This window comes from Lasioglossum baleicum, chromosome 16 (assembly GCF_051020765.1).
Source record: "Lasioglossum baleicum chromosome 16, iyLasBale1, whole genome shotgun sequence".
Taxonomy (NCBI): domain Eukaryota; kingdom Metazoa; phylum Arthropoda; class Insecta; order Hymenoptera; family Halictidae; genus Lasioglossum; species Lasioglossum baleicum.
In genome coordinates, this window is record NC_134944.1 from 7,126,994 (window position 1) to 7,153,573 (window position 26,580).

General features: G+C 41.4%; 1 protein-coding gene across 7 annotated transcripts in view; it reads left to right on the top strand.

The window, feature by feature from the left end:
- Positions 1–26,580, top strand: part of Toc (toucan) — a 53,862-nt gene that overhangs the window by 531 nt on the left and 26,751 nt on the right. The window contains exons 1-4 of one of the 7 annotated variants that reach the window (XM_076441513.1): positions 15,201–16,399; positions 24,334–24,569; positions 24,902–25,112; positions 25,875–25,977. In XM_076441513.1, the coding sequence (XP_076297628.1) occupies positions 16,375–16,399; positions 24,334–24,569; positions 24,902–25,112; positions 25,875–25,977 (575 nt within the window). In that variant the 5' untranslated portion in view covers positions 15,201–16,374. Of the gene's footprint in view, positions 1–63; positions 330–2,605; positions 3,013–15,200; positions 16,400–16,461; positions 18,365–23,876; positions 24,570–24,901; positions 25,113–25,874; positions 25,978–26,580 lie in introns of those variants that run through there. The other 6 variants (XM_076441515.1, XM_076441517.1, XM_076441514.1 and 3 more) reach the window with 6 other exon arrangements.

A 26,580-nucleotide genomic window follows, 5' to 3' on the forward strand; every position in this document is an offset into this window, starting at 1 on the left:
CTCTTTCAATGATACAGGAGGTAGTATCGTTATTACATATATTTCGACGTGGATTTGTTTCAGTTACGTCAAGATAGAATTCGAGGACCGAGCAGCTTCAGTTTGAACCGCGTCAAAATTGCCGCGCATTTTTCGAACGCTCCCCATTGGTCGACCCGCGGTCTAAGGTCATTGGTCTGTTTACCGCGCAAATCTAATTGGATTCGCTAATTTAAAAACATTAACGTATGCCTCGTTGTTGGGTGTCAGTCACTGTCATACCGGAGTTATGGTGTTTTGTCCCGTACGAGTGATCGCGTGTCAGAGCCAGCATGGATGTCAGTAATCTGGTGAGTCTTTATCGGTGTTATTAGCATGAAACCATTGCGAAAATATATGTTTACTTAATCGACGTCCTCGCGACCTGACCGGACGCCGTGAAAAATTTACGATTGTCCGTGCACACTTGAACCATGAAAAACTGTGTCGAATTTTACAATTCAAATGATTCCCGTGTTTCTTAGAGATGATTCCGTGTCATGATCATACTGCGAGTTAATTGCGATGTTTTCGAAGGATTCCGATCGAATTTTAGCCCCGATGACCTTGGATCTTGACAGAATTCTATATCGATTTTTACTACAATTTCTGAAGTCGCGAAATAAATTATATTTTAGGTTGTTGTGCATATGAAATGTCCGATTTTAGAATGCAACTCTTATAAAACGTTTCGATCGAGCAATGCTATATTACAGTCTATAAGTTTATTGTATGTATAAAACATTGAGGTACGAAGCTAATCGTACACTAAACGTACCACGACCGGTCAAATGGACGGTTCTAGATTGTTTTACTTCGCACACAATAAAATTATAAAGTAATAAGAAATGATTTAATAAATATCTTTATTAGAGGACATAATAATATTATAATAACAACCTAATAAAAGTTTATTAGAGCAGAGTGAGGGACAGATTTCAAATAATTGCTAGAAATAATCTACGGTATTTCACACTAAACCTTAGGGGTGGGCTCGTACCTGGAAATTAGGGTTCAGGTACCCGCCCACCCCTATTAAATATGTGCATGTTTGAAACAGGTTTATGATCCCTTATAAAAATTAGAAGATTGATTTTTTTTAGACTTTTTTGCGGCTATTAAAGATATCTATACAATAATTTCTTATGAAATTATTTTTATTATTTCAATAATTGTAAAATAGAAGACCTGTAACCGGTCATTTTGACCGGTGCTGGTATGTTTAGTGTGTTTAACAATTTTTGAACGAAATCAACTCAGAAATATCGTGAAGTTTTTGAAGAAAAATGGAATGTACCGAAACTAGACTTGCGGATCTTTATGCAAAATAAAAATTGTCGTCATCAATTGTCAGTTCCAAGTGCCATATACAAATTTTTTCTTTTTTGCTTTAATCATTTTAGTAAGTTCAAAACAACACATAGATGTTCTTAAATTATTTTAATCTTTTTACCGTTTGAAATTTCGCCCACCCATTTTTGTCATAAATGCCTAAAATCCGCAGTCTAACTGAAACGTCCGGTATGGCGTATCCAGTAAATTCGATCGCGTCACTGTTGGATCGAGACGATTGTTGTATCGCTGGAAACGTTCTTACCATAATCTCCCTATTTTTCCCATATTCTGCAAAGTTTCAGTTTTAATTTTAAAAAAATTTCATCGCTCTACCTCATTTCGATCGAAAGTTCTTTGATTTTGTCTCCGATTTGGACCAAAGGTCCCACTGTGTGCTGGCGCGGCGGGCTAGGACGCGCTCTGATTGATCAGTGTTTTTCGTTAAGTCTCAATTTTTAAGTTTAATTTATTTACTGTATTGAAATTATGACGTTGCTTACATGGAAAATGATTCGATAAATTAAAATTTAAGTCTAAACTTTAGACACGTTGCCGGTCGGCGTGATACAAACGCGATTTTCTGCGATTCGTTATTATTAATCGAACAATCTGACAGTATAAAAATTTTTCTTAGTAAACTCTTTCCTGTGTAAATTAACTTAATGCAATTCAAGCAAATCCTGGAATCTTCATATTCAAGAACATACACATATACATAGTATGTGTACGTATACTATACACTCGCAGTAAGTAGATACGATCGGTCATGATCGGACACGTCGACGAATGTTCACACTGGAATTCAATGTTTTGCCGACTAGTTTTTTCATTTTATATTTCGGCTTAAGAGTTATGAACATGCTTGTACGCAAGGGCAATTTTGAAGGACTGAAATGGAAAAATTTCGAAGATGAGCTAAATTCGAGAAAAACATGAAACAGCAGAAATCTATCAAAAAGTAAAGGGTTGTTCGAGGACTGCAGAATTTTTTTCCGAAATCTGAAACCTCGAGAATTGAATTTTGGGCAGGGACGACCGGGTTTCCTGCGGCGGGGCACGGTGGCGCTCCGCTTGGTGATTCGGTGATTCGTTGATTTGGTGATTTCCGTCTGGGGCGCTGACGCCGGCCCGTCGAGTAAGCTAGAAAGAGAGGTAGATAGTCAGAGAGGACTGTCTCCGTCACCGTCGATGATTCCGCCAGCCCTTCCCCTTACTCTGCGGGGCGAGCGACGCCTCCGCACGGCGCCGATCAATAACGTCGTTCTCGGCGACGCCGGCGTCGGGAGGCGTCGCTGCGTGGAGAGGTGTCTCTCGCATTCGCCAAACCGATCGACGTTGTCCGCCGCTCGACGTACCTTGTAACACGGGGATATATCGCGTCCGAAACGAGGAGAAAAAAGGGACGCGTGTTGTCTTTCGCGTGCATCGGGAGGAACGTAACAGCAGGAAGAGATAGAGATAGAGGGAGAAAGAGAACGGCGAAGAGAAGAACCGTCTGGGAATGCGACCGTCGTCGCCTCGTCCACCGCTGTTCACCGAAACGCGACTTATGTCAAGAGGCTGCGGCCAGAATCGCCGCGGCGGCTACCACCGGAATCCGAGTGTAGTTTCGGCCTGGGAAGATCTCTAGGACCCACCCACGACGACGCGATGGCCAAAGTGAGTTCTGTGAATTCGAGTGAATTCTCTCATACACCCAATCCCAGCCCCCCACCTCGATCTCGAATATCGTAGTTCCATACATTCGCTACCGATCGAAATCGGACGATCGGTAATCGTTTCGCGCCCTCCTTCCGAGGAACCGTCGTATAGTCCACGGATCTCTGTCAACAACTGTTGCTGATCCGATGCATCCGACTCGCGTCTTAGGGGCTGCTTTCGAATCGGCTAGGTCCGGGCTGTGTCCCAGTGCGTCGTGTGTGGTACGTGTCCGTGTACGTGTGTGTGTACAGTAGTCGCGGCCTGTATCGGCTGGAAAAGTAGTTTGGCGCCGTCATGATCAGCCGGACGGACCTTCTACGCCGCACACGGTGGAGTACGGCTACTGGGACAGGGGTGGAGGACATTATAGGATAGTCGCACGATGCTCTATAGTTTTTCGAGAGCGCAGACGGCGAACGGTCGGGATGGCTGACCACCCCTCCGTGACCAGATAAATGCCATCAATCTTAACCCCGTTGGCCGCTTTCAGCGAGCTCTAGCTCTGGATAATATTGTTTTCTCACGAGAATATATTTTGGAGTACCGTCACAAACATTCTGTTAGGTGTATGAATTGTGTAGAATCCAGATGGTACACGTAGAAAACAACAGATTCGGCTGACTATGTTTTGACATCGGTGGATCTCGAGTAGGGTTGCCAGATCTTTTATATTTGATATGAGTCTTCTATATTTGAACTTGATCTCCTGTATCATATTTGAATAAAAAATCATCTTTGTTTGAATAAAAAAGTTTAAAATGTGCTGCGTACCTCTTTTACTTGAACGCCTATATTTTGAGCCTATCTCATATATACATAATTGCAGTTCTCACTACTTCTTCTATATTTGGATAAAACATTTCTGGCAACCCTAATCTCGAGTCTCTTTCAACCCCTAGCAGTCGAGGGGTGACTCAGAGTCACCATTAAAAATTGCTGTACCATTATTCACAATATTGTTTACGTTATTACATATATAATATCTGATTAGTTACTACACGTTCCAGTATTCAGAAATATTATTAAAAATATAATCAGCAATTTCATATGCATTATGTAGAATCCAAATGATTCGGGTGACTATGATTTGACATCGGTGGATCTCGAGTCTCTTTCAACCCCTAGCAGTCGAGGGGTGACTCAGAGTCATCATTAAAAATTGCTGTAGCATTATTCGCAATATTGTTTACATTATTAACTATGTTGGTATCTATGGTATACAGGGTGTCTCAGCTGAAGGGAACCACCTAAATATCTCCTTTATTTTTAATGGCAAAAAAAGATATTTACGGCATAATTTAAATGGTATCGAAGGAGGAATATCATAGAAGAACAATTTCTTTTGTCCGGTTATTTTTTCATAGTTTTTTGAAGGTCATCGTTATTTTTTATCTGGAAAATTTTTTTTTTTTATTCCATCTTATAGTGGCTGAAAAAATACATTTGAATATGCTTAAGTCATTAACAAGATGGAATAAAAAAAAAAATATAAGTTTTCCCGATAAAAAATAACGATGACCTTGAAAAAAAGTATTAAAAAATAACCGGACAAAAAAATTGTTCTTCTATGATATTCCTCCTTCGATACCATTTAAATTATGCCATAAATACTTTTTTTGTGCCATTAAAAATAAAGGAGATATTTAGGTGGCTTCCTTCAGCTGAGACACCCTGTATATCAGTTACTACACGTTCCAATATTCAGCAATATTATTAGAAATATATTCCGTAATTTCATATCAATAAAATGAATAAAATCGTATACAATGCAATTATTCTAGGTTGGAAGAAATGCTTAATTTTCAAGTTATAATACCTCCGTCTGCAAAGGGTAAATCCATGTGCCCTTCTAATTTAGCAAAATTATTGTTTTAGATGAAATTAATTGGGCGCGAATTGTAAGCAACAACCAAGTATAAAATATTTCTCACTTTATTATTAACATCGGTACGGTAAAAATAATACATTGATGTGTCTATAAATGCTCTTAATCTCAACGTGCTTCGGGGCAAATGAATTTATAAATACGCGGGCCACGGTACACGTGGAATTAATGCTCTCTAATTTTAGTGAATGGCAAGAGAGAGAAAGCGCGCAGACACGAACTTATGATCCGAGTTCGTGTTCGGATAACGGAGGGTCCACTGTATCGTGGACTACACGAGTAAACGCGATCCAAGCTGCGTCGTGTTTGGTATCGTCTTGGTCGGAGAAGTGTCAGGAATGTGTTCCCGAATGTTGCGCAACAAAATTTGTCGTTTGTGTGTTTGTTTACTCTTCTCCTTGTATACTACAATTCAGTTAATTGAAATCGATGTTCGGCGGCATTTGTTTTATGACAATTGTTCACCTGTGTTTCATTCGTGATTAATATTGGTTTATGGCAATCACTTTTACGCGATTCGATGGCCACGGTCACCGGTGACCCTCAAGGCATTGACCTCTCGGAGTTTCATCGCGTATTCGCATAATTGGTTTCGATATTTTCGATGGAACACCCCCTATAAGGGTAGGTTTCTCATTCCAGCCAACAACACCTACCCCACCGATGAAAATGACCGGTTCTAGACTTTCTATTAACACTAAAACTATCGAGCACTGAAAGCGATTAAAATGTTTTGGCTGATAAAAACGACAAGGCTCTATTTAGATTTCGTGCAATTTTCATTGCAATATGTGCTTAGATAAAGAAATTTATCGAATTATTTCCCATGTAAGCAATGTCATAATTTCGATACAGTAAATCCTCTATAAACGCATAAAAACTGTAGCAGATAATTAAAAAAAGACCAAACACGATACAATTTCAACTGTATTTAGTAGTTTAATTGACGATGAACGTTTCGGGCGCAAGGAAGGACAGCGTATGGGAATGAAAGAGACGCGAAGAGTCGCTGTCCTTCTCTACGTTCGGTTCGGCCTTTGAAGCTCAAAAAAATAGCTTCTGCGAGGCTTATGCGTTTATGGCGGCATTACTGTAATTATAAAATTAAAAATGTAAGACCGGTCATTTGACCGGCAGTGATAGGTTTAGTGTTAATTATCGAAATGATAACGATGCTACGAAATGATTATATAAATTAGTGGAGCATATACTACGATACGAACCGCACAAAGTCCAAATAAGTTCAGTCTTTTGATATTTATAAGGCAACATATATAAACGCATCATGTCTCCACTCAAGTAATGAATAATGTATAATGTTCACAGAGACACGAATTTCGTCCATCTTTCTGCGATTCCGGCCCACTGTGCGCCGGAGTAAGAGTTTGATAGTCGGTCGGCCGCGGGCGTGAAAACCGTAAACACTTATTTACCAGCAGTAGTGCAGAAACTGTGACGAGATCAGATACGAGCGTTTATTTGTGCGTTTAAGAAATTTCCTAGCCTGTAACCTATTTATAAATGAAACGTTTTATCTTGATCGCGACGCGTACCGGTTCGCGTTCGCATTAGCGTTCGGCGATGGAAAAACGTTAGCCCGGGATCAATCTCGTGTAAGAATTTTTTCCGGAAATGTTATCAAACCTTTCGCATCGGAATGTTGCATATGCATTTACTGGTATTCGAAGTATACGTGTGATTTTTTTCGGGTGAAACTAATCAACATTGCAGGAATTACATATTTTGTCAAAAACGTGGGTCGACGATCGCCTTGATTCTAAGAATTTTTATTCTGGAAAAACTATCAAACCTTTTGCATTGCGATTTTGCATATGTATTTACTGGTATTTGAAGTACACGTGTGATTTTTCTCGGGCAAAAATAATTAAAATTACGTGAGCTGTATATTTTTTTATAGTGTGTTTTGAAAAACATGGGAAGGCGATCTCTTTGATTCTAAGAATTTTTATTCTAGAGAAATGATCAAACCTTTTGCATTGGGATTTTGCACACATGTCCACTGGTGTTTGAAGCACACGTGCGATTTTTCTCGGGCAAAAATAATTAAAATTACGTGAGCTGTATATTTTTTTATAGTGTGTTTTGGAAAACATGGGTTGACGATCTCTTTGATTCTAAGTATTTTTATTCTAGAAAAACTATCAAACCTTTTGCATTGGGATTTTGCACACATATCCACTGGTGTTTGAAGCACACGTGCGACTTTTGCAGGTAAAATACGTTTCCCGGGGATCGATCTCGTGCAGAGTCGATTCCGGAGCGATGTAGGGTGTCACGTTCGTCCATGCACGTACGTTTATGTCAGCTATACCGCGGGTTTTCGTGATCGATGAACAGGTACGTGCCTCGTATGGCGAACACACGGCCGATTTTCGCCGTGTATCCGACCTGGAACCGGTCAAGGAAGTCACGGCCGAAGCAGCGAAAACGCCGGAGGGTGAAATCGCGTCCAGGGACGGTGATCTACCGCGGAATTTCTATGGAATATTATGGTCGCTGCATTTTAATTATTACGCTCGTCGAATTTCCCTGGCAGAAGTTATTCGGTCACTGGACCTAATAATAGAACCATAGTTTGACAAGTGCTACTGGACCCTCTCGAGGCTCGCGTCCGAACTTCATACATCTCGACAGAGTTTCGAACCCGTTCGGACCCGTTCTCTAGATTCGCGAACGAGTTTCTCGATTTTTATCGTTCACCGGAAGCCCGTCGACTCGACGATTTCAATTTGCATTCGAGATACGGCTCGCTTTTCATCCAAAGTCCAACCGACCAGGAAAAAAATCGTACGTTCCAAGGGGTCGTTGCAAACAGAAGCCTCAGCAGGGTGGGGCAATGAACTTGTTCATCTTGAATATTTCCGTCACTTTTAATAATATAAAAAAATGATAATTAGGGTAAACTGTACAATGATTGGCACCCTAAGCCGAAATCGTAGCAAAAATCTTTCTTTGAAATGTTTAAACGATCTTAACTTTTCTATTATTATCTTTCTGATATTACAAAATCAAACAGTTTTACGAGTCATAAATCTTTTATTATAAAATACATATTGTATTCAGTGAATAACAATCGTAAGACAAATAGTACGGTCATTGGCACGTTTGCTAACAGTCATATGTGGAACTCTGTTACGAAAACTTACAACGTTGCTTTGAAATATAAATAAGAAGCATTAAAAAATGACTTTCTATGCCAGGAAATTTTAATATTTGTCGTTTAAATCAAAAGTGCCAATAACTACTGCAGTGCCAGCAATAGTACAGTTATCCCATTTCAGAATTACACATTTCTTTTTATTTCATGGAGCAATTCGAATAATAAATTGATTTTAAATACAGTAGGATTCACCTCGATTAACCGCGGATCTCGATTATGAAGGGAAATAAATTTATTTTGGAATATAATGTATTAGAATTTATTAGATGATTGCATAAGTTCGTTGCCCAATCTGAAAATAAAATTCTATGGTTAAATTTGAAAGATTGGTTAAAGATTTGATTAATGATTGGTTAAATTAAAATTAGAAAAGGGTTAAATTTTCTACAATTATTCTTTAAAATTTAAAAACGTATAAAAGTATTCTTTAAAATTTAACTATTAAATTTTATTTTCAAATCGGGCACGAACTTACGCAATCATTTAATGCATTTTCGGGCTTTAATTTGTCCGGGCGGTTTGTCTGCCGATCAAGCCGGTTAATCGAGGTCCTACTGTATATAAAAATTGTTGTCTATGGCAATGTAATCGATTTATGTGCCGCTAGAAGTTCCGAAACGAAGGTGAGAGGGAGAGTAGATTGAGCCAGAAAGGGATGATATTGTTTTCGTGCAAATCGATGCGTGTTCCGCGCCGATTACGAGCGATTCTGTTCAGACCTGTGCTTGTTCGTGTTGTATAAAGTACCTGGGGCCGTAACGTTCTCACGAGCGACGCGTAAACGACGCCCGTATAACGATTTCCCTCCGAATCGTGAATTTTTAAGCGTCATCGGGGTAATAATAGGCCGCGTAGAGCGTAGAACGCGGCTGACAACGCGACGACCGCGGAAAGACACGCGAGCAGCTTGTAAAACTGACTGACCTAATCCCCGTTAGTCCGAGGTGCTTTCCTCCTGAAATTTTCACCGCGTTTAACGGTCCTCCGGAGACGTGCTCGCATGTGCAAAACCGGCACGCGTCTGCGACTCGCCCGTTTCTAACTGCGAACTCACGGGAGCGCCGATCGGCTGTGACTTGAGGGGGTATGCTAATTTTCAGAATTTTTTTCAGAAAAACTGTCCAACCTTTCGCATTGCAATTTTGCACACATATCCACTGGTACCTGAAGAACACTTGTGATTTTTTTCGGGTAAAACTAATTAAAATTACGTGAGCTGTATATTTGTTTATAGAGTGTGTTTTGGGAAACATGGGTCGACGATTGCCATGGTTCCAAGAATTTTTTTCGGAAAAACTATCCATCCTTTCGCATTGGAATTTTGCACACATATCCACTGGTATTTGAAGAACACTTGTGACTTTTTTCGGGTAAAAATAATCAAAATTACGTGAGCTGTATATTTGTTTATAGAGTGTGTTTCGGGAAACATGGGTCGACGATCGCCACGATTCTAAGAATTTTTTCAGATAAACTATCGAACTTTTTGCATTGGGATTTTACATACGTGTCTACTGGTATTTGAAGCACACGTGTGATTTTTCACGGGTGAAAATAATCAATATTACGTAAGCTATATATTTTAGTAGAGCGCGTGTTGATCTCCACTCTATTGGTATTTGAAGCACACACGCGTGATTTTCTGGTTTTCCGAGCGTACGGTCGTTGGATCTTCTTGCGCAGGTACTCCCACGCATAATTCACACAAGTTGTTCGTAGCCGCGTGTCAGGTGGTCCACCCTATATATACCAGTTGGCACGAAAACACAGCGAATCGCGGCCAACTGTATTATATTTCTGTCCGTTGTGTGTAGGGAATGCTCGCGAATGATATCGGGGTGGCTGAACCGATAACGATCGTCCAGACGCTTGCTTTTATTCCTCGGCGACGATTTTTTTCGCGTCGGGACAGCTCCACGAGGTCCGGCATCCACGTCTGAACAGTTGGATCAATACAGTTGAATCTCGTCTGTATGAACCAACGTTGACCCGGTCATTTTGATCGGTGTTTACGCAATACTGTGGAAGAACTTCTCTTTCCGTCGAAGTAGAAACGACCGGTCGACAGTATGATCGTTCGCCTCGTTTCCAGTAGGGACCCTAATCTAACCAAGAAGAAAAAGGTCATGGAATAACAAGTATTTCGTCGACTAAAATCGTATAAGGGTACAGGAAGAGTTTGAAGGCGGTACGCACTGATTCTAATGCAACAATCCTGGTGCAGCGGCTCTACTGTTGTGTACAAAGCATGTACACGCCTGCTACACTGAGAAAAAAATCCTGTCGAAACAAAAAAAATATATGTTGATTCAATAAGATGTACTATTGAATAGTGCCAATATCATATGAACTTATTTTAATATTTAATACTATTGAATTTCAATAGCAAAACACATTTCCGCCAATCATATAAGCCAATAGCTTGACCATCAATGTTTTCAAAAAAATAAGATATGGCCTCGAACCAATTCCAGGATAAATCAATACATTTCTCAAATTTTTTTAACAACATATCTGATTGAAGGAAAAAGAGAAATATTACGAATAATAATGTACGGTATTGAATCGAATAATATTTTCAATCATTTCATGATAGACAATTCAAATACATCACGATTTGCTTCTAAATTTCATACTATTGAAAAGAATACATTGATATTCATCGAAGTAAAAAAAAATTACAATAACACGCGTGTTATTGAAGTAACTACTTTTTTTTCTCCGTGTACTTAATACCGATTGTTCTTAACGGGGATACTGAATGTTACGACAGTTATAGAAGAGCTACTTCGTCGAAAGTACTTTGTTGAGGTGTCGAAACATTGGGAAACACTGCCCTAGATCGATCTTTCAGCTAGCGTTTTTGATTACTGAAAAACTCCATTTTTGTATTATCGAATAATGAGAACGGGAATCCCGCACGCTTACAATCCTAGAAAACGGAGTGTATCTCCTTAAGGTCGGTTTATTAGCCAGTCCGGCCCATCGGGCAGAACCTTACTACCCTGGTTTTGTAATCAGTATTTTATTTTTTCGGTAAATACTGAATACAAAACCAGGGTAGTAAGGTGCTGCCGGACTGGCCCGGACTATTTAAGATAAACCGACTTTATTCGCGAGGTTTGTCAGCGTCGCGACGATCCGTGCGCGTCCAGGAAAGTGAGTCGAAAGCGACGCGGATTAGAGGAGCTCGTGCACGTTCCCAGGCGGAATAGTAGTATCGTTTCTGACGTAATCGCGAAAGGCGCTGCGAGTGGAAGAATTTTTTCTGCAATAGAGACTATCTCTCGTCGTCGCGCGGGAGAGCTTCTCGCGCGCGACACATAGTGGAACCATATATACACATTATGTGCATGCATATACACGTAATGCACCACTATGTACACGTTATACATGTACATGTGTACATAATGTACATGCACAGAGATGCGGAGAGCGTCGTCGCATTGAAAAACGCATCGACTCGGCCAGTCGTGGCACGTCGAGGCTAGGGAGAGGCTTGCCAAGGTCCCCGGGGATTTTTTCGCAGCGGGAAGTAGGAACGGATGCGTGTAAAGGTCGACGAGGACCGGTCGCCCCGCGCCGCTACAGTACGAATTCGATCCGAAAATCGATGAACGCGACGGGAACAAAGGGATCGGTTAAACGCCGCGGAACAACGTCCGCGCGTTCGCTCCACCGTCCAAATTCGCTGTATGTACGTTACATCCAAACGCTTCTCCCAGCCCGCGCCTATTATGTCATCGTTCGCTACCGTTCACAGCGAATTTTACGCTGGAAATGCCACGCCACGAACAGTTGTCCCTCTTCCGTTCTCCAACGAAATTCGAGCGCTGCGAGACGCGTCCTGTCGGAACTTTCAAAGAACCGGTGACATAACTTCTTTGCCTTTACTTCTGGATTTCACGCGTTCAATCGCGAAAATGAGCAACGACTAGACTGCGGACGTTTATGCTAAAATGGTCTGCATTCATTGTAATATGTGGGGACTTCGTAGACGTGTATTTCTTTTTCCAATCATTCTAATGGCGCTTGAAATGAAACAGTACGACTTTCGAATTCCTTGAATGTCCTCATTTTACCACGATTTTATTAGCTCGCTTTCTTGCCTGTCTGTCTGTTTGTCTGTTCGGTACAAATTTTGCAATTGATCTTAAACTAACTTCCCGATGAGCTAGAGACTTGAAATTTCAAAAATAGCTAAGAACTGGATGACAATGCAATATTTAAAAACAAATTTTTTTAAAAAGCCTATGCGGTTAGGAGATATAAACTATTAAATTTAACCGTTACACCTTTTTTCGTTTTAAATCTTACAAGTATTTTCATAGCTATTAAAAATTCTGTGATTCAGGACTATCTGTATGGGGCTAGGAGAAATGATTTTATATTCTTTAGTCCGTTTTTTAAACATGGTATTTTTTTAAAATTAATTTTTATTTAAATTACATTATACCTTTTAGTCCGTTCTAAAACGTGATATTTTAAAAAATGATATGAATATAATAAATGAATAAAATTCGCAGTCTAGTAATGACAATGGCAATGATTTAAGAACACGTATTATCTCCTAATTATCATTGATTATTATTTATTGTGCTAATCCTCGATTAAAACGAACCCAAACACGGTACAGTTCGATGCACAATTGCTCGTTCTATTCGCGATTTAGTGGAGAGTATCCGATCCGCGTCTTCCATTAGTACCGTGGATCACGCGAGCAAATCTCCACGTCTCGTAAAGAAATAATTACTAGTTCAGTGATTAAATGCTGAATCGTTTGGCTGCCACTCGATCGAACTGTTCAGGAAACGTATGCTATGATCTACCGAAAGTTTCGGGGGCAATTAACGACGCACACCGGGCCGTTCATCTTCGCGTGAAGCTAATCAAAGTGCAGCTAATCGATCGACGAAGTCCCGTTGCCAACGCTTCAAGGTTGCCCGTGTTTCACCGGGAACAACGTGTCTTCATCGGAGAACCGTATTCAGCGAAAGTCTCCCTCGGCTTAGATCGAACGTGTTCCGAGGAGTATTCCTCTTCCAAAGTCTGTCTCCGTTCCACTCTCGCCGCGCCGCTTTCTATAGATCGATCGTCGAAAATCGATTTCGATCTGCCACCGAAAGGAAACGAGTATCTCTCATCTGCTCTCGCGGCCATTCCGGAGAAAACGACGAAAAAAATAAGTGGAAAGAAAGAAAGCTGCCAAATGAAACACCGCGGCTTTGTTTCCGGGGTTAACGACATTTCGCGGAGATGGCCACGCGAGTCTTAATCGAATTACTCCCCGTCCTTTCTATTATTCGCCTTCGCGAATCTTCGCATCCGCGATCGTTCGCCGATTAATTGGCAATTGCTGGACCGACCTTTCTGCGAATTTTTCCGATTGGGAGAACTGCTCCGTGGAGACCCCGAGTTCTCCTCTTAAGTATTCTGGTTTTCGAGGTCATTTTTTGGCTCGAATTGTTGGGAATTTTTTTGAGGAAAAATAAGGAAACCTTTCACATTGGGATTTTGCACACGTATTTGCCGGTATTCGAAGCACACGTGTGATTTTTTTCGGGGAAAAATAATCGAAATTGCACGAGTTATTATTATTTTTTTTATAAAATGTGTTCTGAAAAATATGGGTCGACGATCTCCATTATTATGATAAGAATTTTTTTTAGAAAAACTATACGACCTTTTGGATTGGGATTTTACGCACATATCTACTGGTATTTAAAGCACATCTGTGAATATTTTCAAGGATAAATAATCAAAATTTTTATGAATATCGTGATTCTCTCTACCGATCGGAAACAAGAAAAAGAAGTTGCGTGTTGATCAGTATGAACGTAGTTCGTCTGAAAGAAATCAAAAGTCTGGATTAATCACAAAATGGCGTGTTCAAGACAAAATTAACGGAATAATAATTTAGCCAGCTACACCCTCATTCCACTACCCTCGACTGGGTAGAAATTCGATTAGAAGTAACCCTTTGCGGTCGTATGTCTACTCTCAGCCACCAAAGCTTTTTAACCGTTCCAGTCGTATACTTCCAGTCTAATATATCTAAAGTTTCAAAGAGAATTAGTAAATTTTGTTTTTCCATCATAATCTTGCATATTATGTATTACTGTTCGTTCGACGAAAATTAATTCCGACCGGCATGACACCTATGTATAAACCAGGACCCAAAAATAACAGTTATGCCAACTAAAATCTCGTTCTTCATTTAATTATCTTATTATGGTGAAACTAATACACTGGTGGCCATAAATCTTTTTAATACCACCACTGTTTTAAATTGTACGTGCCCATTTTTGTCATAAATGCATAAAAATCCGCTTTGGTCCCTGGTATAAACTGAAAACGACCGCAAAGGGTTAAAACAATTCGCGTCGAAGCAAACCGAATCTCGCGATCACGTTGACCATATAGTCTCTCTCTCTCTCCTTCTCTCTGCCCCCGCCCGTGGAACGCGTGCGGATTCACGGGCCGGTGAATGCAGAAGCCGTGTGCGTTTCCGAAGAATAGTAATCGTTGTTGCGGAGTGTCAGTGCGACTGGTCGAGGCAGGAAGAGTAGAACGCGTTCGGCTGCGTGAGGTTCGCGTCGCGCGTCGTTGTCGCTGTATATACGCAACTATACCGCGACTATACCGTGCAGAAGTTGGTGGTGGCAGGTCTATAGGTGGGCACCGGAGGATCACCGAGCGAATCCGAACCTTGTTTCATTGTCGTGCACATCGCGCGATCAAAAGCGCCTATCGATCCGCTCACAGTCGGCCGCGAGTCGCGAGCGTGGCGACGCGACTTCCTCGACAATTCCGGAGAAAACGTTCGCCAATTTCCCCGTGAACAATCCGTAGAGCCCCGGATAGCATCTACGAACCCCGTAGTTTCCGTCAGGGTGAGTCCACCGGGGTGACTCACACAGTGTGCATTTATTAATAGTCTTCGCCGGGACGGGACCAGTGTTTTCGCGCTCGAACTGCGACAACACGCCCCGAGGATCGAACTATGACCCATGGATTATGCCAGCCTGAACTAAACCGCCGAGAACACCAACGGTAAGACACTGTCCATCCGCGCGGTAGTCATTTTTCTCGAACATAATCAAAATAATTGCGCAATTGCGATGTTTTTCCCAGTTACGCGCGCTCGCTGGTTCGCAACCGACACCGTGTATCTAGTTTCGTTACTCGGTCACAATGGTCGCGTCTGTGTGCTCATCAGTCCTCATTGATTCGGAAAATCATTTTCCAGAATTGTCCAGAAAAGATCTAGGTCCTCTTCGGAGATATTGATTTATTATTATGGCAAGAATATTGCGTCTTCGGCAGCGCTTCTGCTCTTCTCTTCAACTCTTCATCAATATAAATGATGCTCCTACGCAACCGACACTGTATCTGGTTTCGTTACTCGTTACTTGGTACTCATCAGTGGAAAATCATTTTCCAGAAAACATCCAGGTCCTCCTTGGAGATATTGATTCATTATTATTGCAAGAATATTGCCTCTTCACCAATATAAATACAATGCTCGTAGATACTCAACCGACACAGTCACAATGTTTATCTGATCATACCTAATCGATTCGGAAAATCATTTTGCAGAAAAAGTCCGGGTCCTCCTCGCAGATATCGATGTACATATTATTATGGCAAGAATATTGAATCTTCAGGCGCGCTTCTGCTCTTCTCTTCAACTCTTCATCAATATAAATAATGCTCGTAGATACGCAACCTACACCGTTTAAATACAAAATTAAATAGCTTCGTTACTCGGTTACAATGCTCATCTATGTTTTCATCAGACCTCGTCGATAAGGAAAATCATTTTCAAGAATTTTCCATGGAAAAGTCAGGTCCTCCTCGGAGATATTGATTTATTATTATGGAAAGAATATTGCGCCTTCGGGAGCGCTTCTATTCTTCTCTTGAACTCTTCATCAATATAAATAATGCTCGCTTCGCTCGTGTTATGCAAGCTGCAGAGAGCTCCGTGTGCTTCGATCACGCTCGCGGTTAGGCGCACGCGGTGCCCGCTCGCTCTACCAACGGGAATTAGCGTTCCTACATTTTCTACGCGTGTGCGAGCAGAGACAACGAGTCTCGGGACCTTCGACTCTTAATCTTATCGAGACGCGTGCTCGAACCGCGGAACCTGACCTCGCGAGTTCAACATTGATCGACCAATCGCTTCGCGATACACTTGGCGATTACAGGTGACCGGCTCCCGCCGAAACTACCGGTTTCTTCAAGATTGACAATGTTGTTAACATTATCGCTTCGCTGTGAGTAAATGCGTTCGATGGTAATTTTTTTGCGTTGTGAAGCACAGCTGTTTCGGCGTTGTTGATAACTAGACTGCGGATCTTTATGCATTTATGGCTTCAAAACATGTTCAAAAAATGCTAGAAAATAAAAAATTCCACGGAATTTAGTACGATTTTTATTTATTTAAGATGTACAAAGATTACTGTCACTGAAAATAACATTTCACATGACTCCACTTTCTTAAAATTTGCCTACACCCAAATTTTGGCTTCAGGAAATGTTCAAAAAATGCTAGAAAATAAAATTGCACGGAATTTAGTACGGTTTTTATTTATTTCAGAACTATAAAGATTACTACCCTTGAAAATAACATTTCACATGCTTCCACTTTCTTAAAATTTGCCTACACCCAAATTTTGGCTTCAGGAAATGTTCAAAAAATGCTAGAAAATAAAATTCTACACAAATTTAGTACGATTTTTATTTATTTCAGATGTACAAAGATTACTGTCACTGAAAATAGCATTTCACATGACTGCACTTTCTGAAAATTTGCCTACAAAAATTGAAAATTGCTTAAACATCCGCAGAAACTCAATAAATGAAAAATCATATATTGACATCTCTTGAAATTTCAAAATTTTCCTTTCAATTTCGAATTTCATCTACTCTATTTTCCTATAAATTCATAAACATCCGCAGTCTAGTTGTAACATAAAACTATAAATGAAAAACTGACTAAACATACCATTTTTTTCGACAGCGTCATTAATAGTATTATAAATAAAATAAAAATGATCGCACAAGAGAGCTAGAAAATTTTTTCTTGCTTGAATATTGACATTCTTGAATTCATTTAATATGTTTGCCATCGTGAATTTTCCGTTTCAGTTTTACCGTAAATTCATCAAATCTAATTATTACAAATAGATTCAACAGCGCAGTTTAGAGTAATCGTTCTCCGTCGTAAAAGCGATCAGCGTTATAAATATCGATTGCTGGTCACGTGGTAACGAAGTTTTCTTTTTATACGTCAATCCAGTTGATTCCGGTGTTAGCGAATTAATATTCAGTGGCATTTAGTGGCATTCAGTTCACGACAGTCATTTTTAAGCGAATGGCATCGGTCACCGGTGACCATTCCGTATTCGCATAATTACGGAAATTGCAGGCCCGAACTATAGTCTCTTTCTTCGGAGGAAAATGTCTGAAGCAAACCTCGGAGTAATTAAATATCCTACAATATTAAATGTCGATCTATCTTTTTGTGGTTGAAAATTAATCAAAACATTATTTTAGAAGAGTGAACGTAATAACAAAAATGCGGCATAGCAAATCGCCTACTACATTTTTTACCTTCGGGAATATTTATGTGGTAGAGGACAGAATTGGGCAAAAATTTAATCAACGATTGACGAATAAACTACTACTACAATCGTTAATCGCAATAAACAATTAGTCTCCTAGTTTAGTCGTTAATTGCGATTAACAATTACATTCCTTTCAATTGTAATCGCCAATCGGATAATTGATTAATGATTAACTGCTGAAATTTCGATATGAAATACGGAAAATGTAAACTGAGTTTAGGTGTATTGTCATTTGGTTTACATATTGAAATGTTAATCGATTAATGCTCAACTCTACTGAAGGGTTTCAATAACAATAGATATATGTGTAAACAGAGCCCGATCGTTTATGGGACACGACTCACGGGACGACCTAATGAATCCACGTCTATTGTTCCGCGTTCACCGAAACTGTTATGGTCGCGTCGCGACGTCAGTTGGTGCCGTGACTTCCGCGCGCAACAGTCTCGATGAATCTCGGGAAATTTTCAACAAGATTTGTCCCCACCTTCTGTGAAAGTATACTATTGTATAGTGAGCTCTCGCGAAAATAATCGTCGTGTGCTCGATGGAATTTTGTTTTTGCCATGGCTTTTGATAATGATGATTTGCAACAGGACCTATATTATTCAGGTGAGTTCCGAACCACCTTGGGCACCACAGTTTTATATACAACATGGAAATCTTTTTCCAATGAGAAGACTGCACTGGAAGTATTTCCAGAGGTGCCGGCGGGATTCAAACCCGCGACTACGATATTCGTAGTCTCTATCCACTGAGCCACTGCGTGCCCCGCTCCGGAATTGAAACGGAAATCAGGATAATTTCTTAGACACCGTGCCGCAGCCTTAAGTGTATCTACTTGTTGATATCAGTGAGGAATGTTTAGCCTAATCCGTAACGATAACATTCGACGAAGCCGAAGAACGTTGATAATCCATCGCAGAGGGAGGGGGGACGTGTGTGTTTTATCATCGACGACGGTTACGTAAATCTCGACGAATACATTTATACAGTCTCGTTTAATTTATTACCACACTTGACATAACATACCTAGTTTTCAAAGGAAAAAATGATAATACAGTTTCAATGTCGGGACGGTTGGCAACCCGTCGATCGCTCATCGACTTTTATTTAATGTGTTAGCGATTCCTAAGGTCATTTCAAATTACTTTTTCCTTTACGAAAATGTTTTGCGCGGGTTCGTTCAGAAGTTATTTACGAAAAACACCGACCAATCCAAGTGCGGTTGTCGCAGACGGCTCGGCCAGTGCCGACGTTGCGCTCAGCTTCAGCCGCTCTCTGATTGGCCCGTGTTTTCCGTTAATAACTCCTTAACGAACCGGCGGAGAACATTTTCGTAAAGGAAAAAATTACTTCAAACGGCCTCAGGAATCACTCCCTGCAAGTACAACGTTTTTGGGACACCCTGTACGCAGAGATTGTCGGACAGCGTGCGAGGGAAATTCGGAGAAAATCGCAGCCGATCAGAGTCGCGGTTTCCACAACTTTTCCGGCAGGTTGTATTAAAAATCGAAAGGAATGCTGTCGAGAGCGCAAGCATAATTCCGCAGTGACGACAGTCGCCGCTGTCGGATCTATGGATCATCCGTTTACACGCTCGTTTAGCGATTTCGGTCGTCAGATTTGCAGACCTTCGAGCGTTCCACGGAAATGTTTTTCAGCGTCTGCGAACTGCGTAAACACCAGAGCCGTATCCACAGGAACCGAGCCTGGAAAATCCGCGGTTTACTCGACACAGGATTTTTTCGTAAGCGAACTATTATACGCGTCGAGTGGAAACTTTGTGGACTCCTTAGTAGTTGTTTCGAGATCGTGTCTGATTTTTCCCAAGCAAAAATAACCATTCGATCCAGAGTTATGGCGATTCTATCAGCAGGAGCACCGCGTAAACTTTCTTCGCCGAGCCTCGGTGCACGAACACGCAACGGTTGCGAATATTTTCAAGGAAGACTTACCGAACGTATCGATCGCAATCTCCGGGAATTTGTTAACGGATGTTTGGAGAGTGTACGTGATTTTTTTCAAGCGAAAACAACCATTCGATCCGAAGTTCTAGCGATTCTACATTTTCTTCTGCTTCGTTGTGGACGCAGCTTTACCTTTACAAGCGTACCGTAGTTCTGTGCTTGGAATACGAAACTTGTCGACGCAGTGACTCGCCGTCTTATGTGTTACATCCGTAAAATTGTGAACCGTCACTTGTGAAATTTTGGCATGTTTTCGCGGCGGGGTTTTTTTCAACATTGTGGACGTGCGGCGAGCGTGAGCCGCGAGCGGCTCTGTAATTTACGAGCGAGCAGCAGTTTAGAAAGTCTTTCCAGTTTTAGAAAGCGTTTCGGCAGTGGGGGTGAGGGGCTTTTTATCAATTTGAAACGTCGGTTTCGCTGATCGAGAACGCGAGACGAGAGGAGACGAGACTGGACAGGGATTCGCGGCGGCTGGGCAGCGACGAAAGACGAACGTAATCGGATTACGGGAGCGGTTTTCCGCGCCGCCACAATGCCAACCATTGTATCACGGTGCATAGACCGTGGTCGCGCTCTGCACAGATTCAAGGATCCGCCGTGATTCCGTTAGGCCACCGTAAAAAACGAGCGTGGACGAACGTGTGCTAGCAATTAACACAGTTGCCTTGTCTCGCGTGGAAACGGATAACGAGGAGCCGGGTAGGCGGCTCGAATTGCCGCGAATTAAGGCCTAATGGAATCAAGTTGTGCTCCCGGGCTTGGCCTTTGCTCGTCGCAACGTCCTCTGTCGATTCAGAATGCCGCACATCGTCCTCGAATTCCGGCAAAAAAATGTCCGCGAAATTCTATTATAATTCATAAAGAGCAGCAGAATATCTCGAGCGACTTCTATACGGTGGCTGATGAGGGGAGGGAGCACGAATTCAGGGGAAATGTTACCCCCTCCCTGCCAGTACCGGTCACATGACCGACCCGCGTCGGAGAAGGGGAAGCTAGAGTGCGGACACGATATTCAACCCGCTGTAATTTCGTAAAAAACAAGCGTACAACGATAAACTTGGACTCGTTTTAAAGCTTGAAGATTCTACTTTCGCACACCGTCATTCGTTTTCCTCTCGGACAGTTTTACAGGATGTAACATGCCAGAAATTGGTGTCTTATTTTCCCCCAGCAATACTACCAATTGAAACCTTCGTGAAAACATTAAAAAATTTATTTCGCGAATACATCTTTCACGGATTCGAAGATCGAAGCCTCCCCTTTGCAACGACGCCTTAAAAATTGATGTACGACTCTTTCCCACCGTTCTACACAACACAAACGAGGACGATGTGAGGTTAGCTGTACACCTCTCGTTTAAACCTTTGCGAAACGACTGAAAAAAATCGTAGGTCAAGTTTTTCGGTGTCGTTGTAAAGGGGAGACTTCGATCTTCGAATCTGTGGAAGATTCGTCCACGGAAAAAAATTTTCAAAGTTCTCAGACAATTATAAATTGGTGGCATTTTCGAGCGAAAACGTCTCTTCTAGCCAGGGTGTTTTTTAGAAACTATTGTGATTTGTAAAAAATGGAAGAGGAGAAAGTTGTGCTATTTGTTGCGAGCAACGTAACAGCGTCTGTAACTTTGTTTTATCCGCATTATTTTTCTAGCAACGAAGGTGATCTTCGATTTTTTAAATAGAATTCTATGTATTTGCCAAAAGAAATTTTCATTCACTGATCTTCAAGATCATATCAGGTCAATTCTGAGCTCGATTAAACCACAGAGAAGTATTCGGAGTACTGTGCGCGGTTCGTAGACACGCGGTTAAAAATTCTGCGCGTTGGTGTGAACAATCTTGTAATTCGTTTGACACAGGTCAGCCGAGGAGGTGTCCGCCCCCACAGAGGCGGCGCGGCGGCGGCGTGTTATTCGCTATAGCGCGGCAGAAGCGCGCGAAGAATTTGTCTCTCGTCTGTTTCGCGTACTCCAGAAGAAATAGCACTTTCGAATCAATCGATATCCGCGGAGACCGCTCGTTATCGATCTAAGAAAATGTCAGGGTCGACTACGTGCGCCGGGCATCGACAGAACCGATGCTGTCGCATTAATATTGCAGAGGAGGAAATTTTTATTCGCTCCACTTCCCCGTAATTCACGTTAATTTGTTTGGAACTGTAATTGGCTGCGAAGGTCTGCAAACAATAAACTATAACACGTCGCATTGTTTCAAGTTCCCTGCACCACCGGTTAAACAAATTTTCACGAGCGAGCACTTCTGAAGTTCAAGGCGAATCACTGAAACCGAATGGTGCACACTGCCATCCCAAAAGGAGGGGGGGGGCGGGGGAAGTGTAACGTTAAACAGTAGGGGAGAGCGGGGAGTAGTTGCCTAACTTTTAACATACATGTAAATTAATATAAAATGTGAAATCGAGGGGAAATATCAAATTGAAATATAAATTGTATTTAATTTTTACCAATGAAACATTAGTATTTTGCTGAGTTAACTTTGGAAAGTTACATCGGACAGATTTAATATTGAAAATTGCTTTGATTGAACCTAGTTGTTGTTTTAATCAAATTTAGGTTACTGAGAGCAATAAATCAACTAAAGTTGATCAACTACAATTGTAATCACTAAAACCGTAAAATAAATCGTAGGGCAAGGGGTTGATACAGCCGTTTTTATTCTCAGACCGAGAACTTATTTGTACGCCTAATAGAATGGGTTAGTCGACTAACCTCATTAGTCAACTAGCCCTGGTATAATTTTCTACTTTAACAGTTTCTTTCGCGGTACAAATTTCCGAAATGCAACGCGATCGGCACTCGCGGCGCGGCGTTCTGCTGCGCTCTATGCATAAACGATCGAAACGGGATCACGAGGTCCGAAACACCTGTGTGTAAAGTGCGGCGTGTGGGCTCATTGTTCAAAGTACAATGTGCAACTGTACACGCCGAAGGACGAGCACGTTTCTCGCGATTAGACTGCGGATTTTATGCGCTCGCGACACGCTCGGCTGTCCCGAAGCGCGCGCGTTGCATCGGGAACGTCGAGCGGGTTCCGTGAAATTCTCAATTTGCCCGATGCAGGCGAATGCATCTCGACTGCCGAACAACCTGACCAAAACGTTTCGCAAAGTCGAAATATTCGACGGAATCTACGGGAGACATGTGTCCCATAAAAATTCCTTAATAGTCGATCAATTTTAATTAGTTTATTTTGATGGCTCTGAAACATTTTCAATTCCATTGCACTCTTTCACATACTTTACGTTTATGCGGATTTGAATGCAAAAATGATTAATTGCGAGACACGGACATTTATTTATTTTCTTAATCATTTTAATCAATTGAAAATAATACGACAGCGTCTTCGAACTCTCTAAATTTTTCCGCTATTTTGCTCTTGCTGTGCTCATTTTTCCCATAAACGCGCAAGTAGATTGAATGCAGAATAACATTTAAAGAATTCGAGAATGTACCATCGGGTTGGCGAGAAAGTAATTTCGCTATTTTGAGGTGAAATAGAGAGCCCAATTTTTTTATTCAAGCAACGATCTTTAATGAATAAGATATTTTCTCTTTTTTTCGACGATCTTTTGCTAAAAGAATAAATAAGAAGTTATTTTACTGATTAAAAAGTTCATCGCTTGAATAAAGAAATTGGGTTTTATTTCACCTTAAAATACCGAAAGGACTTTCTCACCGACCCAATATTGCCCACTCGTTAAAATTATTAAAGAAGATACAGATGTGTCTGTGTATCTCTTGTCCCTTATAGCTAATGCAGAAAATTTTTATTTCTACTAGATATACATATATTGATCGGTAAATGCTAGTATTTAAAAATCGAACAATTTCGTGTTACTCTCGTGTATATGCAAAACGTTGTACTGTTCTCCGTGCGATCAAATTGTTACATGAAAAAGAGATAAATGTCTCTCCTGTCCCTTGCAACTGATGTAGACAATTTTAAAAAATATCGCCTTATTTATATTAATTAAGAAGTTCCAGCATTTAAAGAACGAGCTATTTCGGCCGCGAGTACGTGTTATTCCCGCACTGAGAAAAAAAGTAGTTACTTCAATAACACGCGTGTTATTGTAATTTTTTTTACTTCGATGAATATCAATGTATTCTTTTCAATAGTATGAAATTTAGAAGCGAATCGTGATGTATTTGAATTGTCTATCATGAAATGATTGAAAATATTATTCGATTCAATACCGTATATTATTATTCGTAATATTTCTTTTTTTCCTTCAATCAGATATGTTGTTAAAAAAAATTTGAGAATTGTATTGATTTATACTGGAATTGGTTTGAGGCCATATCGTATTTTTTTGAAAACATTGATGGTCAAGCTATTGGCTTATATGTTTGGCGGAAATGAGTTTTGCTATTGAAATTCAATAGTATTAAATATTAAAATAAGTTCATATGATATTGGCACTATTCAATAGTACATCTTATTGAATCAACATATATTTCTTTTGTTTCGACAGGATTTTTTTCTCAGTGCGTAGATAGAGTGGAATATCCGTGTGTTTGCGAAATGTATCGCGCGGCGTCGTTATCGACAACTATTGACGACTATCTATCGATGTCTCGGTTATCGGAAACAGCATATACCTACATATTTCTCCGGGAGACTGGTTCGAGGTTGCCCGGTGGTCGATCAGTCGTTGTCAGCGGTCCGCGGCTGCAAGCAGGTGCGAACCAGCGACGTTTGTCGTCAAACAGGCTGCGAAGGGTCCTTGTTACGCGTGTTCTTACGAGCTGCCAGGCAAAGAAACAGACACCGAGAGGGAAAGAGAGAGAGAGAGAAAGAGTGGAAGAAACACGATGGCGTCGTTTAAAGGTAGCGGCTGAGAAGTCATCGCTGGCTAAAATTAAGTTAGTCCGACTACTAAGAGAGACACTTCTGATTCACCTCGGGCCCGAAGGGTTTTATTTGGAGATGGGCCAAGGGCAACGGACTCTCCTCGCGGATTTGCGGGTCAAGCATTGCGCTCCGACCTTGAAAAGAAGAAAAATGGGGGACAGCTTTTTAAAAATACGCGCAACGTCGATACGGAATTTTAGCGCCATCCGGAGGATGTCGTCGCGTGGGACGATTGCTAGGCAACGGAGATGGAAGAGAGAGAGAGAGAGTGATCATTCTAATCGTTTCTGATGTTTGTCTGATTGCAGAACGTAGGGGAGAGTCGGATACCAGTTCCGCGGGCAGCCCGGCCCTCGTTCTTCCTGAAGTCAAGGTTGCTGGGCTCCCCGACGCTAGGACCAGGACACCGGCACTCCCCGATCCTGTCGGGATGTTTGCAGTTCGTCGATGCAGAGGCAGAACCCCCCACTCCTAAAATCAAGTGTGTGCCTCTGGGAGCAGTGTCCACACCGATCGAAGGTACACTACGCTTTTCTAGGTCGCTCTCGTCGAAACTCTTTCCCGAACAGAGCATCGGGACTAGCTCGTTGCATACGGAATGTCCGATTTCAGGATGCAGACGCTTTATCAAGTGGTTAAAACAGTTGCTCGATGTTGCTTCTGTGTGCGCGTAGCTTTACACGATCGCCACCAGAATTTATCTCAGCAATTTCTCTGTAGGATCAGGAAAAAGATATATTGCCATAGAAAAAGCTACTTCGGATGACCTCGAGAACAACTTCCCTCAAGTACAACAGTTTTGGGACACCTTGTATATTATTTGATTTTACCCCCAGAGACTGACGTAGCTTTTAACGTGTAGAAGAACGACACGAATGAACTTTCTTTTCATGTTTTCAAATTATTTGATGTATTATACGCTGGTAGCGAACTCTAAGTGCAACTCATCCTCCAGTAGGATCAGAAAAAAGAATTTGTCATAGAAAAAGTTACTTCGAATGACCTCGACAACCACCCTTTTCAAGTACAATAATTTTGATTGATTTCATATGAATTTTCTTTCAAGATTTACAAATGATTTGATGTACCGTACGCTGTGGTAGGGAACGTGTCAACAAATAGAAAAAATCGAAGGAGAGTAGAATGTCCGCGAGTCACAGCGAGTCGAGCGGCGACAAGGACGAGCTAGTAGATTCCAGGACATTTTTTCTCCCGGCTAATTGTTTTATTCGTGGGGAATGCGAGCGGCAAAGAAACTAATTGGAACCTTTTCATTGGCAGATCCGAGACGCAAGACGTTCACGATATCGCCGGTCTGGGATATAGAGAAAGATGACGTCCAACAGCTGGTTCACTTCACCGAGGAGAAGAGCAACTTTTTCAGGTAGAGAAGCGCCTGTTCCGCGTGCCGTCTTAGCATCCCGCTGTGTATAGTCTAGACACCTCGAGGCCCGTTTAACGACAGCGAGGATTCGATGTCTGGGTGCACCGTCTCCCGAAAATCGTTTTACAACTGCTGTCAACCTGACTCGCATCAACCGTTAATTAACACCTGGCCCGGGAACAACAAAAGGAGACGGTCAGTTGGGCTACCTGACGCTTCGAATCCTCGCTGTCTTCCATGGGCTGCCGTAGAGCGACTCACTCCCCAAATCGCATAAGCGATTTTTACAATCTTAATATTAAGCCTCGACGCCGAATACCTCCTTGAGGGCAATTCACCTCCTAAGGGTAATTCGGGTACCCAAGGGCAGAGCCTGCTTTCACCAGAATGTCATAACGGGACACGTGTTTTTTATTGGCTACTTTTCCTGGCTACACTTTTTTTTTTGTCGGGGCAGAGACCGACGTCGTTTTTCTCAATAATATTTCGAATACTGTCTGATTCTATGGCGAGCATCGTCAACTACGTTGGCAGTACACATTTCTATAATGTTCTCTACATGCTGGTTAATTAATCATATTTTAGTTCCGCGTTATATATAAA